This window comes from Eucyclogobius newberryi, unplaced genomic scaffold, assembly GCF_026437365.1.
Source record: "Eucyclogobius newberryi isolate DKJ021-1_F unplaced genomic scaffold, fEucNew1.0.hap1 SCAF_20, whole genome shotgun sequence".
In the NCBI taxonomy this organism is placed as follows: Eukaryota; Metazoa; Chordata; class Actinopteri; order Gobiiformes; family Gobiidae; genus Eucyclogobius; species Eucyclogobius newberryi.
Window position 1 is genome coordinate 3,600,895 of NW_027315835.1, and position 17,865 is coordinate 3,618,759.

At 39.3% G+C, this 17,865-nt stretch overlaps 1 protein-coding gene across 2 annotated transcripts in view; it reads left to right on the plus strand.

Moving 5' to 3' along the window:
* entpd1 (ectonucleoside triphosphate diphosphohydrolase 1) overlaps positions 1–13,229 on the plus strand; it is a 50,659-nt gene extending 37,430 nt beyond the window's left edge. For both annotated transcript variants that reach the window (XM_072456017.1, XM_072456018.1), the window contains 6 exons: positions 1,242–1,401; positions 2,644–2,847; positions 4,303–4,560; positions 10,793–10,906; positions 12,067–12,204; positions 12,983–13,229. In XM_072456017.1, coding sequence (XP_072312118.1) covers positions 1,242–1,401; positions 2,644–2,847; positions 4,303–4,560; positions 10,793–10,906; positions 12,067–12,204; positions 12,983–13,189 — 1,081 coding nt within the window. In that variant the 3' untranslated portion in view covers positions 13,190–13,229. The remainder of the gene's footprint in view (positions 1–1,241; positions 1,402–2,643; positions 2,848–4,302; positions 4,561–10,792; positions 10,907–12,066; positions 12,205–12,982) is intronic.
* Positions 13,230–17,865: the final 4,636 nt, after the last annotated feature.

Consider the following 17,865-nt stretch of genomic DNA (forward strand, 5'->3'; position numbering starts at 1 on the left):
GCGCCGTCCCCAACTAAAACAATCTGCGTGACCTTGGCAGATCCTCCTCGCTGTATTTTGGCCACGTCATCTTTCCTTTTTTCATTTAATTCCATCTCTGAAAGTGGTAAAAATCTGTTGGTGAGCTGTATTTTAGGTGACTTCACGTTATCTTTGTATCGTTTAGGCTTTGCTCCAAGTTTGTTCCAAGAAACAGCCTGGTCTTTCTGGTTTTTAGACAGTTTTGGAAACGACACAGAGTCACTGCGGTTCAGGTTGAAAGTAGCAGTTTTTCTTGTAAAAAGTGTGCTCTTCTTACCGTCGGTTGACACAGGAATGGTATCGTGAAGAACTTTTTCAGATTCCAAAACAAATATCCGTGTTTTCAGCTCATTAATTTCTTGTTGATATTTCCGACAGCGTTCACAGTCTTTCTCCCTTCTTCTCCCGGACATGTCGCTGGCGTCAGATATGTCGTTAAAACTGGAAAAATTTTCTTAAAATCCTTGGTTTACTTGAAAAAGTCTAAAGCAAAAATGTTTGGAAGACAAAAACTGATTAAAAAGCAAAATAAATAAGGAAAGCAGCGAAAGCAAGCGGAGCGAGCAAAAAAGCGTGTGCACTCTTCGGAAGCAGGAAGCACGCTATCAACACGTCACACGCTCTACACGCTATCAACACGTCACACGCTCTACACGGTATCAACACGTCACACGCTCTACACGCTATCAACACGTCACACGCTCTACACGGTATCAACACGTCACACGCTCTACACGCTATCAACATGTCACACGCTCTACACGGTATCAACATGTCACACGCTCTACACGCTATCAACATGTCACACGTTCTAAACGCTATCAACATGTCACACGCTCTACACGCCACCAACACGTCACACGCTCTACACGCTACAGACGCGTTAGTCAATTGGAACGAAAGAAAATGTACGATTTTTCACCGTCTCAGAAACCGCAAATAATCGTTAAATCGTATTGTTTTTTTCTCCTCACGATTATATCACGCAGCACGGTTGCAATTTTTTTTCCACAATATTTTTTGAAAGCGGATACATTCGCGCCGCTCTGGTCGTTCTCCGAATGGCAAACGCCGCTTCAATCCTTATTTCCATCCGCCTTCGTCCACACTCCACCTCGCCGCGCCTCGTCCGTTACGTTCCGCGGTCGTTCGATTCGCCGCCATCATCGATCCGCGGTTACGTTTTGTAATAACGCTGCTCCCCCCCCCCCCCGCCGCAGCATCGAGAACAGCGCGGCGTCCGACCTGGTCTTCCAAGCGGTGGCGGACAGGCTGCAGAGGAGCCCCTTCTCGTTCCAGGGGGCGCGCATCCTGAGCGGGCAGGAGGAGGGCGCCTTCGGGTGGGTCACCGTCAACTACCTGGACGACCGGCTCAAACAGGTCAGTAGCTCGGGACGGCGAGAAGTGCCGTTAGGGCTGGGTCAAAAGCGCCACTGTGACTCTGTGACGATATCGATATTTTAAACACAACCCTATATATATATGTATACTCTGATCTGTGCAAACATTATTATTATTATTATTATTCATCCACAACTGATGATACAAGGCTCAAACATGTCGAGGTGGAGGACCAGATCCTAAGATCTGGTCTGAGCCTCTAGCGCCCCCTATGTAAGAAGACTACAAAGACACATAGACGATGCTTGATATTTACCCAAACATACTTTTCTAGATGAGGCTGAGCAAAATAATGTCTTTTTGCCGTAACCCGACCAACCCGGCGTGAAACTAGCCGACTAAAAACCTTTTATCATCATTTTGTTGAAAAAACGTCAAATTCTTTTATTTTTCAATTATTTCGCCGACTCACCGACTGGACTTCCCTTAACCACCATGTTGAATATTTTTATCACGCTTGTTATCCTTACAGCAAAGATAACGCACTGCGCAACACATGTGCGTCTGCATAGTCAGTCCCCCACACGCGTCTGTGACGAAACAGACCAAGAGTTAGGGACGACAAATTGCCTTAAACAAGTTGGAGCACCTGTTGTTGTTGTTGTTGTTGTTGTTGTTTTATGGCGGTTGGCATCCGAGTGTTGCATTACCGCCAGACTTTATTCCTTAGACTGTTGTTGCACCTCTGTCGGCGCCACTCAAGTGTCCATAGGACATGCCAGGCTCTGTCAGGGTGTTTTACGCAATGCATTCTGGGATTGACACAGGCCCAGTAGCGTCATCATAACAAACATGGCGGCACCCGTGTCCCCCGCATGTTACCCCCGCTCGCCTTAGCTACCAAAATAAAGGATAGCGGCGTACAAAAGGTCGATTGAAATGTCTTAAAATCGTGAGATTTTGTCTCCTGATCGGGTTGATAGATTGACTGTGGAAGCCTGACCCCTGGTGGTCACTCCGAATCAAAAAATGACAACATTTTGATCTTTTTTTTTGTTTTTCAAAGTAAAAAAAAAATAAGAATTTGCCTACCGTCCGACCCAGATGAAAAATGTTGACTCGGGTTACAGCAAACAGACAATTTATTTGGGGTAGCCTGACCGTATTTTCGTTCACTGAAAATGCCAGTAAAACTTGAATCATATTTAGACCGTTGTGTTTGATTCATTTCCAAACGCAGTGTAAGTATTCGTGCTTGTGATATTGTTGTCGTGGTTACAGGGCCTGTCGACCACGGGAGCCCTGGACCTGGGCGGAGCCTCCACTCAGATCAGTTTTATCTCCGACAGATTCGACGGCTCGGAATCTCCCGTTAACTCGGTCACTTTCCGTCTCTACGGCAACGACTACAACCTGTACACGCACAGCTTCCTCTGCTACGGCAAAGACCAGGTCCTCCGCATGGCCCTCGCACTCCAGACACAGGTACCACACAAGCGCTTCAAGGCTGTTGTAGGGTCAGTTTAGTTTAATTCAGTTTAGTTTAATTCAGTTTAGTTTGATTCAGTTTGATTCAGTTTAATTCAGTTTGATTCAGTTTGATTCAGTTTAATTCAGTTTGATTCAGTTTAATTCAGTTTGATTCAGTTTGATTCAGTTTAATTCAGTTTGATTCAGTTTGATTCAGTTTAATTCAGTTTAATTCAGTTTGATTCAGTTTGATTCAGTTTAATTCAGTTTGATTCAGTTTGATTCAGTTTAATTCAGTTTGATTCAGTTTGATTCAGTTTAATTCAGTTTAATTCAGTTTGATTCAGTTTGATTCAGTTTAATTCAGTTTGATTCAGTTTGATTCAGTTTGATTCAGTTTGATTCAGTTTAATTCAGTTTGATTCAGTTTGATTCAGTTTAATTCAGTTTAATTCAGTTTAATTCAGTTTAATTCAGTTTGATTCAGTTTGATTCAGTTTAATTCAGTTTAATTCAGTTTAATTCAGTTTGATTCAGTTTAATTCAGTTTAGTTTAGTTTGATTCAGTTTAATTCAATTTAATTCAGTTTAATTCAGTCTGAGTCAGTTTAATTCAGTTTAATTCAGTGTGGTTTAGTTTAATTCAGTTTATTTTGACCCTAATATTTTCATCTTTATCAATGTGCTTCAAAATATAAGTGTATTGGTTTGTATGGAATTGGAAAAAGAAGAAATTGAGTAATTAAATATATTTTCTGAAATGTTGTATTAAATCATTACGATCATGTAACGTAAAATATCAAAACATCACTTGATAATAACTAATATTATTTGGCCTTAATAAAGCATGAACAAAGAATTAATTAAAAAACAAATTTAAAATATTTAGTTCAAATATTATCACATTTAATATGGAAATAAACTTTAATACATTTTAATTCTAAACAAAAGATTGAAACAAATCACGCTTCTGTTTTCATCCCCCCAAAATAATTCCACTTTCTTTAACATGATGTGCTCCTTTTACACGGATAAAGACCTCCCAAAAACTACTGAGGTCAAAGGTCAAACTTTGTTCATTTTATGTAATGTTTTCACTATCAACACTCGAATTAGCATCTTCTATCTCTGTTTAATATTGATTAGTATCTGTATATTGACTTATAAACGAGACAAACATTAATTAAAGCCAATAATTAACCCTAGACTTTATTATTATTATTTTATTTCCTGCCCCTCATGTAATACTGTCACTGTCAATCAGTTACAAGCTGCTAATAATCCCTGGCAATCACCTATTACTTCATCATAAACCCTAAATACACTTTAGTCTGTTTCCTTCTGTAACTGTTTAGCTCGACGCGCCAAAGTCTGTCGAGTCGTTTAATCGTTTCTCAGTTTCAATCGTGTCAATTCTTCTCAGCCAATTTCTCTCCGTTAAATGTTTCTTTTTCTTCTTCTTTTTCCCAGTCAGCTCCGGGATCCATTTTGGACCCGTGCTTCCACAGCGGCTACAGCGACACCAAGAACTACACGGTTTTGTACGACAGCCCGTGCGTCTCCGAGCGAGAGCCCGCCTTGGCCCCTGCGACCTTCACGCACCAGGGCAAAGGCGACTTCTACAGGTGCCAGGACGTGGTCAAGAGCGTGTTCGACGTGTCCGAGTGCAAGTACAGACAGTGCTCCTTCAACGGGGTCTTCCAGCCCACTCTGCAGGGCTCGTTCGGCGTGAGTACCACCTCGAGTTCCAACCATGCAAACGGGCGAAACGGGAACTTTGTCTGAAACGCCTGATGAATTCAAACAAAACAGGTGTTTCAGGAAAAGTAAATTGTAAAAAAAAAAAATGGCAGAAAGTAAAAATGCAGATGAGGCTGGAATTCTTTTGGACACGGAAATAGGCAAAATACAGTTATGAACCATCAACAGTCTCTTTCTGATCTTAAATCTTCATTCATTCAATTCATTCAATTCATTCAATTCATTCAATTCATTCAATTCAATCAATTCAATCAATTCAATCAATTCATTCAATTCATTCAATTCAATCAATTCATTCAATTCATTCAATTCAATCAATTCATTCAATTCAATCAATTCAATCAATTCATTCAATTCATTCAATTCATTCAATTCATTCAATTCATTCAATTCAATCAATTCAATCAATTCATTCAATTCATTCAATTCATTCAATTCATTCAATTCAATCAATTCATTCAATTCAATCAATTCATTCAATTCAATCAATTCATTCAATGTATGTATTTTATTTATTTTATTTTATTTATTTTATTAGGCCCGATCGCCACAAGCTGGCGAGAGGCCTATTAATCTCGTAAGGCCGTGCGAAGCACAGCTGCGAAAGTGCTCACGTAGTGCGCACGAAATCGAGCGCGAAGCGCTCGCCCACTTCCAAACACTCACTAACGCACTCCTCCACTCACGCACGCCCCGTGCATACTAATTAGTAGTAGGAAAATGGAACATTACCGTTGTAAACGCGCGAAGCCCGTGCAAAAGTGCGCAATTAATTAAGCACTCATTTGCGCTAAGTAGCGCCTGAATACGTTCCCCATCTCTTGCATGTTCCGTGCATATAAGCATGTAATGCAAAAAATGAACATTATTACTGTATAGAGGGCCAAAAACACAAAGTGGGCGGAGCCCAGTTAAATTTAACAAAAGTACCCGTCAGTGACTAGGGACCCACACCATGACTTTCCGAAAATTTATAGTTTATGATATTTGAATTAATGGGAAACATTCTTTTCGCATCGGAATATTCTTCTTTTTTCTTCTTCTCGGGACCAACCCGCCTATTTTTCACCCAGTGAACATTGACGAAAAGTCACACAAATTTGCACACCTCTAAAAATCGTGCCTCTCTACATTCTGGCTATCACTTTTTTCAAAAATTAAAATCATTGGCGCGTTAGCGCCCCCAAATGTACCAAAAATGCATTGAGAGATAGGAAATGACCCAAAAAAAATCTGATCGTAGAATCATGAAATTTGGCGCAGAGGTAGATGGTGACAAGAGAAGTAAAAAATATTATTACGGCAACGCCGTCCGCCCAACCAAATGTCGGCTGTATTGGTTCAAAAATGGCTAAGCATGACTCAGAAGTTTTCCCAAATCTCGTACTTTTATGAACTCCTCCCAGGGCGTTGGCCCTAAAAAGCTGAAATTTGGTGAAAATGGTACTGAGGAGTGGGACATCAAAAGTATTTTTCAAATTACTTTGATACCTGTCACGGTCTCTGAGCGGCGAAGCCGCAAACTTTAGCTAGAATTTCTGAAATTTCCCAAATTTTAAATTTGCTGCCGTTTGCGCAGATAAAGTCCAAATTGCGTCAAATTAGAAACAGTTGTTAAACTATTTGCCCTAAACCTACTTGAAGTGAAATTAATTATTTTGGCATTACAGCGTCCCCTACAGATTTTATATGGAGGGTAAAATGTTCAGCTTTGTGAAATTTGACGAAATTTGAAAACAAAATTTATTTTGGCATCCCGATCAAAAAAGTCAAAGATACACATGTCATATTTGTTACGGCGTAGCCGTAGCGATTACAGAACCCTCCCATGTTATTCCAATGGGGAAATCGCCAGAACATGTTTACACTTTATACTTTCACAAACTCCTCCCCCTCAGGGCGTTAGTCCTATTAACCTGAAATTTTGTGAGACTCATCTTCAGGGGTGGACCATCAAAAGCTATACACATTTTTATAAGAGTCATGGTCTCTCTGCGGCCAAGAATTCAAAATAAAATTGCTTTTTGAATGGTAAAACAAAGGGGAAAAGATGTGACAGCGTCATGGATTCAGCAGTAGGTGTAATAAAGGACAGTTGGGGCGCGTTAGGGCCCCCTCCTCTTGCGGCGTGGTGGCGGCAGCGGCGTGGCGAGGGCCGATCATTGCCATTTGCGGCGATATTTCTTATTCATTTTATTCATTTTATTCATTTTATTCATTTTATTCATTTTATTCATTTTATTCATTAGCATTATTTTCCGGGGTCATTCGATAGTCCATTGTGTACTTGACGGTAGAAGACATATAGTCCATTGTGTGCTTGATGGTAGATGACATATAGTCCATTGTGTACTTGATGGTAGAAGACATATAGTCCATTGTGTACTTGACGGTAGAAGACATATAGTCCATTGTGTATCAAATCAAATCAATTTATTTTTGTAAGGCCCAAAATCACAACAACAGTTGCCTCTGAGGGCCACAGGGAGAAATGAATCAACAATGTCTGTGGTGGCGATGGAGTCAGACAATGTCTGTGGTGGCGATGAAGTCAGACAATGTCTGTGGTGGCGATGGAGTCAGACAATGTCTGTGGTGGCGAGGGACGATGTCCCAGGGTCCTCTGTCCTTAGACTCTCCTTCTCGGCCAGGAAAAACTACAAAAAAAACCTCTTTGGGAAAAAAGCGTAGAAACCTGGAGGAGTTCCAGTGAAGGAGAGATCCGACTCTCACAGACGGACAGACGGACACAAGGAGACTGGAGCTGGACCCACTCTTCAGGCAGAAGAGGGACCGTCTGAGTCGAGCTGGACCCACTCTTCAGGCAGATGAGGGACCGTCTGAGTCGAGCTGGACCCACTCTTCAGGCAGATGAGGGACCGTCTGAGTCGAGCTGGACCCACTCTTGTGTACTTGACGGTAGAAGACATATAGTCCATTGTGTACTTGACGGTAGAAGACATATAGTCCATTGTGTACTTGACGGTAGAAGACATATAGTCCATTGTGTACTTGATGGTAGATGACATATAGTCCATTGTGTACTTGATGGTAGAAGACATATAGTCCATTGTGTACTTGACGGTAGAAGACATATAGTCCATTGTGTACTTGATGGTAGATGACATATAGTCCATTGTGTACATGACGGTAGAAGACATATAGTCCATTGTGTACTTGACGTAGATGACATATAGTCCATTGTGTACTTGACGTAGATGACATATAGTCCATTGTGTACTTGACGGTAGAAGACATAGTCCAGGGTTCAGAATAAGCGGTATCGCATCGCAAAATGCGACGCAATTTCTCTCAAATACGATGCATTCGTCATAAAAAAGTGTTTTTGTATCGCAGCGTTTGCGATACAAAAGTGTGTGTTCAAGTGTGTGTTCAATTGTATAACCAAAGCGCCTAAAAGTACTGATCACTCGTCAATCGATCGTCAATAACAGCCTGACACATGTAGGACGCTGTGTTGACATGACGAGTCCCGCTGCGGCCTCAGATCACGAGTCTGAGAGTGGGAGGAGCCACGTGTGTGTGTTAAAGTTAGCGTCAGATTCAGACTTCCGAGGTCAATAACTCCTAAAGGCAAAAGTCTTTGCAGATCATTCACATGCCAAAATATTCATATTTACACTGCCAAGTGACACAACCTTGTTTTTAACAATCAGATGCGTATTTTCGGGCGCAGCGAATCACACGGCTCTGAATGTGCAGACGGAGCGGAGACGAGTGCTTAGGGACCGTCATCAAATGTGCAGCCGGAGAGGTGACGAGAGTACTTAGGGACCGTCATCAAGTACAAAAACGAAAAATGGAATGGAAAGTCAAATAGAGTGGTACAATTTGAATAACACATAAAACACACCATGATGGACGCCAGAGCGTGTGTAATGACAATTAATATGTAAATGAGACTCCTGCAAATAGTCATCTGATTGATGATGATATGGAAGAAAGTTGTAAATAAGGCCATCTGACTTTGTGTTGATTAATTTGTTCAACAATTAATTTTATTTGCAAGTTTTATTTAAAGAAAAAAATGTTTAAAAAGTGTTTAAAAGTTAATTTGTTAAGAGTTTTCTTTAATAGAATGTTTACAAATACATTTAAATAAATTATCGTGTTATATCAATGGAAAATATTGATTGTTAGTCACTTTCGTGTTTTGCTATGCAATTATGAAATTGCTATACAAATTTCGAAAAATTAACGAATTGTTTAGCAGCACCGCTATACAAGTGAAAATCCTTAATCTGAACCCTGTAGTCCATTGTGTACTTGATGGTAGAAGACATATAGTCCATTGTGTACTTGATGGTAGAAGACATATAGTCCATTGTGTACTTGATGGTAGAAGACATATAGTCCATTGTGTACTTGATGGTAGAAGACATATAGTCCATTGTGTACTTGATGGTAGAAGACATATAGTCCATTGTGTACTTGATGGTAGAAGACATATAGTCCATTGTGTACTTGATGGTAGATTGTGTAACATGTGTTGGGCTGGTTTGGACGACACTATAAAAGTCCTCTATCTTTACAGAGTTTCCATTGGAGCAGTGAGTGCTGCTTGACGACCTTAAACTTCTTTATCAGAGGAAAGGAAGTTTCCAGGAACTCGTTTAGTCCTACTCTGTCCAAAGCACACAAATAAAATGTACTAATACATTACACATTGTAGAAAAAGCTTCAGTTGTTTCATCTGGACTCAGTTTAGAAAAAAAAGACGTTTCAACTCTCATCCAAGAGTCATTGTCAATAAGAGAATTTAGGTCGAGAACTCTGATATTTGTACTATTCTGTGGTAAGTCCAGCCCATTGGACGGAGCCTCCTGAAGTGGAAAGAGTTGTTAATTTCAATATAAACTTACCCTCTTTGTTTCTAACGAGCCTTTTGTTTACTATCTGTCCTTTAATGGGCTATTAGTCTCCCCTTTGTTTTTGTGTGACCCTGGCTCACTCGCCCTGAGGACCTGATTAGCATCTGAATGGCCAGGTCCCCTACCTCTCCAGGGGTTCAATATTCCATTATAGACCACAGGAAGGTTGAATGGAATATTGAACCCCTGGAGAGGTAGAGGTCCAGGACATTCAGATGCTAATCAGGTCCTCAGGGCGAGTGAGCCAGGGACACACAAAAACAAAGGGGAGACTAATAGCCCATTAAAGGACTGATTGTAAACAAAAGGCTTGTTAGAAACAAAGAGGGAAAGTTTCTGTTGAAACTAACAACTTTTTCCACTTCCGGAGGCTCCGCCCAATGGGCTGGACTTACCACAGAATAGTGTAAATATCTGAGTTCTCGACCTAAATTTGCTTGTTGACAATGACTCTTGGATGAGAGTCGAAACCTCTATTTTTCCCAAACTGAGTCCAGATGAAACAACTGAAGCTTTTTCTACAATGGAACTCTCCTGGACCAATGAGGGAAACACCCACACAATACATTACACAGTAGCAGAGGTGGAAAGTACAAGATTAAAAGTACATTTCATCTGGACTTTTACAGTGGATACATTTTACATTTGAAAGCAGGTATTTGTACTTTCTACTCTACTACATTTATTAACTGGGCTGAAAAATAGAAAGTACTCTCCGAGGTTTGAGGGGTTGTTTTAAGCACAAAAACATTTACCATATTTTCCGGACTATAAGTCGCACCTTTTTTAAGACGCCGGGATGCGACTCATACTTATAGTTATACTTATATACTAATACTTTTACTCCGGAGCGACTTATATGTGATATTATTTGTTATTTTCACACTTGCAACCGCATTTCATACTCTTATAGATGCTTTTTTCTTCTCTATTATGCATTTTTTGGCTGGTGCGACTTATACTCCAGTGCGACTTATACTCCGGAAAATTCAGTAGATAATATTTTAATTGGAATTGCAATTGTTGACCAAAAATCAGCACAATTCTTTATCAAAACCACCACATTTAATACAAACTTTTAGTTTTTACGTGCTACTTTTGATCATTTATGTTCCTGTAACTGTACTTTTACTTTCTTCCGCCACTGAACAGTAGTTTTTAGGTTTTTTTCCAGGTAGAACACAAAGAGGAGATGTAGTTCCTGTGATAAAAGAGCAGCAGAAGTCGACTCCGCCTCAGTTCTCTCCGGAGACGGAGTGAAAGGCGGATGTGGCACTGAAACACACCTCTCCGCTCTGTCCCTGCAGGCGTTCTCCGCGTACTACTTTGTCATGAACTTCCTGAACCTGACCGATACCTCGGTGCCGCTGCAGAGCGTGAAGGAAGCCCTGGCCCGCCACTGCGCCACGCCCTGGGACACGGTGAGGACGACCGACACGGGGACGACGGAACACGCTCCGTTCATACTTTTAACACTGCAGTTTTGAATTCAGAACATAAACCGAACATATATGCAAGGGCAAAAGTAAGAGGACAATGAGCAAAATTACACATTTATGGGTATATTTGGTTATTTCTGAGGACAAATCCTAACATTCTGGCAAATTATTGGCCCATTTTGAAATCGCTATTCAGTTAAATCTCTTCATAATTAAGAAAAATCACTTTTACAGGATTGAAATTATCTTCTTTTTACGGTTGACTCTGGTTGACCACTGTATTTTCTTATCCCGTTTGGAGCTATTTGCCTGTTATTAAAGGCACAGCATTAAACTGGTTCTGTTCCAACGTCAGGGACAACGTTTTTCTGTAAATCAGGGGCCCCACAAGCCAAGCTCGGCCCCATTAAGCTGCGGTGTTCCTCAAGGCTCTGTCAAAGGCTCCGCACTATTCTCTCTGTCGGGACAAAAAGTGAAGACAAGTTGTTACTACGATTGACAAGGGAGACGTGAAAAGCGATTGGTCCTCAGAAATCATCAAATGCTGTATACCGTGAAGTACTTTTTACTGCAGGTTTCAGGTTCTCCACCTTTATGACCTCAATAACTAACATCTTAGTGCGAGAAAGACCTGATAATAAGACTCAAAGACTGAATAAACATGTAGATAAAAGCTTTTTCTTTTCTTTTTCATTCTACAATTTACAGTATTGACCACCTGTCGATGTCTCTTTGCTTGGGCTCGGACTAAAGTTAGGTATTTACAAATTTATCATGCAAAAATTGGCAAGAAATGACAGAAAATGTATTTAAAGCTAGTCTGATGTTTTGCAAAATGGAGAAAAACACAACTAAAACTGTTTTAATTCAGGGGTAAAACAAAAAATCTTACATTTCATTATTGTTTGAGAAAAGATTGAATAACACTCCAATGTAAAAGCACAAAGAAGATGTATATTTTATGTTGGAATCAGTATTTTTCACAAGTGTTACAGAATTTATTTTTTAAAAAACCACACACATTTCGAGAAAATAAATATTGGACAAACTTTTAATTGATTTTTTGAACCTCTTAACTTTGCACATTTTCTTGATTCCTTTTTTTAATTTCAAACGTTATTTTTGCGTTTTCGCCCCGACAGATAAAGAAGCAGCATCCCGGGACTAAGCTGAAGTACTTGTCCGAATACTGCTTCTCCGGCACGTACATCCTCACGCTGCTCACAGAAGGATACAACTTCACCTCAGAGACCTTCTCCGACATTAAATTCATCAAACAGGTCAGTGCAGGACACGCCCGGCCCTTCCTGCCCCGCCCGACGCAGGGCAGGGGCAGAATGTGGCCCAGATACACTGTTGTTACCAGGTGATACTACTGCCAAGAGTCCAATCCCATGTATTTATTTATTACTTTAAAATGGATTGCGTTTAATTGTATTAGTGTTTCATGAATACAACAATATTGAATTAGGATACTTAGATTGTTCAGTATTATGAGGCTAACTGACACCAATTTACTGCATAAAGTCTATGGTGCTTTTACGCCATCTAGTGGAGACCAGATGTGTTACATGTTTTATTATTATTATTGGTTGTAGTATCATTATTATTATCAGTAGTAGTAGTAGTAGTAGTAGTATCATTATCACGTCTGACGCTCGTCTGACGCCTGTTCGACGCCCGTTTTACGCCCGTTTCACTCCTGTTTGACGCCTGTTTGACCCTCGTTTTATGCTTGTTTTATGCTTGTTTTACGCTCTATTTACGCTCGTTTTACGCTCGTTTGATGCCCGTTTGACCCTCGTTTTTACGCTCATTTTACGCCCCTTTGACGCCCGTTTGATGCCCGTTTGATGCCCGTTTGACGCCCGTCCAACCCCCTTTCGTTGCCCGTCTGACCCTCTTCCGTTGCCCGTCTGACCCTCTTCCGTTGCCCGTCTGACCCTCTTCCGTTGCCCGTCTGACCCTCGTCCGTTGCCCGTCTGACCCCCTCTCGTTGCCCGTCTGACCCTCGTCCGTTGCCCGTCTGACCCCCTCTCGTTGCCCCTCCTCACACAGATCAAAGGCAGTGACGCGGGCTGGACTCTGGGCTACATGCTGAACCTGACCAACATGATCCCGGCCGAGGCGCCGGACACGCCCCTGCTGCCGCACGCCGGATACGTCTCCGTCGTCACCGTCATCGCCCTGGTCCTGTTCGCCCTCTTCGTCCTCAGTCTCCGCCCCCTTTGGCCACGCTGCTCCCAAAAACCTCAGATTGTATAAAACAATCACCTGCACTGTAAAAATGTGACCGTTAGCGCCACTTAAAAGACGTTCTAGAGAAACGATTGCTTTAATATACATCTTACATACAAACAGCTCATAAAATGTCTCTTTCTCCGGGCAGGATGTAGTTTTTGGATCGGGATGGGCCGCCGGGGATTGTGGGAGCGATATTGCACTTGCTGCTGTGGCCGATACCCGATATTTGTCATTAACGATATTTTGATTTGAAACTTAAATCAATCTTAAACTGAAGAAATGATAAATAAAATGCACTTTTCACCACAGTAAAAATAATAACAGTGTATTTATCTAGGCTATAGAATAATTAGTGTCATGAGTGTGTAAACATATACACTTAGTTTAGCCTAATTTTTCAATTTTTACTCATTAGTTTTTTCAAAAAGACAGATGGACACACACACAGACAAATATCAACAAAGTTTTCAAGATCAGCGCCAAATATTTACAGTTTTTTAATATATATTGGCGAAAATTGACAAAATACTGACCGATACTGGAACATCCAGACATACTCTTCTTTTTATTTATACTCACTATATCTTTCACACTAATCGTATTTATTTTTCATTTATCGGGGTTAAAAAAGGACTATTATAACTTTGTAACTAGAGCACAACAGAAGTAGGTGTTTTGCATAATCACAATTGCACTAATCAGACAATATTTTCAAAACTTGAGTAAAGGGTTAAAATGTGTCTAAAAATCAGGTTCACTTCATGTACGTCACAAAAACCACAAAAAAGCAGAAATATCACTTTATTCCCTTGTTTGGAAGATTAAGCCATAAGTTTCAGTCTCGTTTTATGTTTTAATTACAGATATGCATAAGACAATAATAGCAATACTAGCCTCTTTTCCATATATATCTGCCAATATCTGCAGTCAGCAATAAATGTGAATATTCAAAAAGTACTTCAAAGCAAACATCAAAAATAACAATCTAAAAAAAACACTGAAGCATCATTTAAAACAACTTGGAGAAAGAAAAAAAAACTAGTCACATATTAATTAACAAAATAACAAAATAAAACAATCATTTCTACCTTAACAAACCGACTTTATTTAGTGTAAGAACAAAACTATAAACTTAAATCATAGTTAGAATCCGCTGTATATTGTGACATTCTAAACTATTAATGTCAGATAAATTAAATTAAATTCTCACGAGTCATTTCCATTGCGTCCAAACTTCAAAATAAAACTAGCATTTGTTTCCTGGACTCTCTTAAGTTGTGTTATCGTGTCCAGCTTCACAGTGCGGCGGTCACTGCATGTGAGACGAGTGTGAGGACTTTATTACCAACAACAACAACAACAACAACAACAACAACACAGAGGCATTTCATTTCCAGACTCCAGGATCTCAAAGGTCAAAAGGTCAGCGCGCAGCTGCCAGGACCGACCCAGGGACTTTTATTTTGAAGGACTCGTTTTATTCCTTGATCTCACTGAAGGACGTTTTATTGTGTGTGAATGAGAGCGCGACTGTAAATATTGTGTGCACCAAACCTCCGCATGTCTTGGGACATAATGTGAATAAATACATAAAGTAATACAAGTTTATATATAAAACAAATATATATATATATAAAAAAATAAAAGTGCTGGTGTCATGACTGAAACTGAAGAGATGAAAAATGTGTTTAAAGGTGTTTGTTTTAAATCGCTTTTTACAACTTTATTTAAATATACAGACATTTTAAATATTGATGGTACATTTAAGGACACTAGGTGGCAGTGTTTGCATCTTTCTGCACATGTTCCTACATTTAAATAGTAAAGATGATCATTTACACACATTATTGTAAAATAGTTCTCGACAAGCAAAAATATCCAGTTCAACATCAAATTAAAAGTATTAGAAACATTCAGAAATACTTCTATGAGGCACTGAAGTAGGACGAATATGAATGAGCTCAAAATATATATAGAAACGTAGAAGAATAATTGCCTTTTGTGAATTTGAATTGAAAAAATGTGTAGAAAAAAAGGCTTTATTTGCGATACATTTGAACAAAGTCGCCCTCTAGTGGATGTAAAGAGCACTGTATATATTGTGTAAACTGTAATTGAGCCGTTTGAAACTATTATATTACACTTTTTTACACTTTTTTTGCAACCGAACCCTTTAGTACACACGGCGTTCATATAGAAACACAGCTCCTGGAATTCACTTTGTTTTTTCCATATTCCAGCCTCATTCACACATGGAAAGAACTTTGGCCCAAACACGGTCTAATTCAACATAAAAATCATAATATATAAGTCGCACCAGCCAAAAAATGCATAATATAGAAGAAAAAAACACATATAAGTCGCACTGGCAACTGCATTTCATACAGTTGCAAGTGTGAAAATAACAAATAATACCACATATAAGTCGCTCCGGAGTATAAGTATATAAGTATAAATATAAGTATAAGTTGCAACACGGCCAAAATTATGAAAAAAGCTGCGACTTATAGTCCGGAGAATATGGTATATGTGAGCACTCAAACTCAAACAACAAAAGATGTGACGTTTGAATCCAGCGGGGAAATGGTTTGTCCTACACACAGTAAACGTTTCATATGCGACACGTATTCACAGAGCAGAGTCGGTGCAGCTGTAAATGATTACCGTATTTTCTGGACTATAAGGCGCACTTTAATTTTCTCAAAAAACAACAGTGCGCCTTGTATTTCAGTGCGACCTACTGTGCATAGGGTTTAATTCATATCTCGTAACAACTGTCAAAAGATTAAAAATGTTCTTGACTGAAAATCAAACTTTATGAACCATTAATTTGGCAAGATAAAAAAGCACTTTACATTTAAATTTACTTTTTGAGCAGAAAATACTTCAATTTCCTTATAAAATCATCACATTTTTAATTTAATTTAAAAAAAAAGACTTGATTTAGTTCAAGATGTGTCACTTTTTATCATTTGAACTTTAAAAAAATCTTCAAAAATGTTCACAACTATAATTTTTTTCATTTTTAAATAAATAATCACAATTATCAATGAACCTAATAATCCCGACTCTTCCGCTCATAATAAAGGCTTCATCTGGTTAATCTCGAGTAGAATCGTGTCACTTCTGCATATTACACGTCTAAAAATCCATGGAAATATAATAAACGTGAGTATTGTACAATGTGAGCCAACGCTGCCCCCTACGGGCCTAAAGACGATATTACAAGTGTTTCACAAAAACACAATTAAAAGCTTCAAATAACTTGTTTATTCACGTGTTAAGACTTATTACGATGAACATATAACACGGACCAGAAGCAGAAGCTGGAACAGTGTGATTTCCCTATGCAGACGCCCCCTGGTGGTCAAAATGCACCTGGCGGTCAGATAAACTCGCCTGTCGCTCTAAAGTTCCGGCGTCGGGAGGTTTGGTCGCCGAGCCCTTCCTCCCCAAACGTTTGACTCTCATCAGCGAGAGACAAAAACACAGCTCCATCTCGACTGAAAGAGCGTTTAAGTTTAAGAGCGGTCGATTCCAAAGCGATAACGTTATTTCTACGCTCGAAAAATGAAACGTCGTCAGCAAAAATATAAAAATGAGAAGTTACCATCTCACAACATGAAAGAATGACATGTTTTTTGTTTACTTAAAGGTGCTCTATGTGACTGTTATTATGTTATTATGTTGCCTGGAAAGTTCCACAGTTCAGTTTTACTCATGCGTCTCCATGGTGACGAGCAGCCGCGATGTCAAGTGTGAATATTTGTGTGTTTTTCAAAGTTACTTTGAGCAATAACATAAACTATGATGGAGAAAGTGCAGGACGGAGGAGTTTGATTCCATTGAACGTTGCAGGCGAAGCAATAACATCGCCATGGAAACAAGCAGCATGGATAACCCCCGGGAATGTTACACACTGCAGCCTGAAGATCAGCCTTTCATTTGTGTTTGTAGATGTTAAGAGTGAAAAAGAGCAGTTATTTTATTTTTTTAAATACTGTATTTTTAAGTCTTGTCAAGTGATATTTAAAATTATTTTCTTAATTTATTATTTTTATGAATTATTATATTATTTAGTTTTATTTTCTCTCCTTTCTTTTCTCTATTTTTTTTTAAATAAAAATAAAATAAAATTGTAAAAAAGAGGGGAAAAAAAGTAAAAAAGAGTTTTTCCTCTTTTGTTGTTTTATGTTCATGAAAAATATGTAAATAAACTTTTTGATTTCTTTTCCATCGTTGCCTCTGGGACTGATAATAAATGAATGTTGACGATGAGATTATTTGGAGTTTTGGTTCTTTTTTCCACTTCTTATGTCGCTGACGTGTAAGAAAAACATGTATTCATAGTTCTTGTTTTTGGTCGTCGTTTAGTGCAACTGTTCAACTTAATATTCACGAGAAATAACATTTTAGCCGCACAAAACGTCCAACAGTTTCAATAAATCGAGTTAATAATAAAGAATAACGACTGATTCCATTTTTGTGAGAAATAACATAGAAAATGCTTCACCAGCAACTTTGCAAAACTGACCAACCAGAACTAAACCAGAACTAAACCAGGACTAAACCAGAACTAAACCAGGACTAAACCAGGACTAAACCAGGACTAAACCAGGACTAAACCAGAACTAAACCAGGTCTAAACCAGGACTAAACCAGGACTAAACCAGGACTAAACCAGGACTAAACCAGGA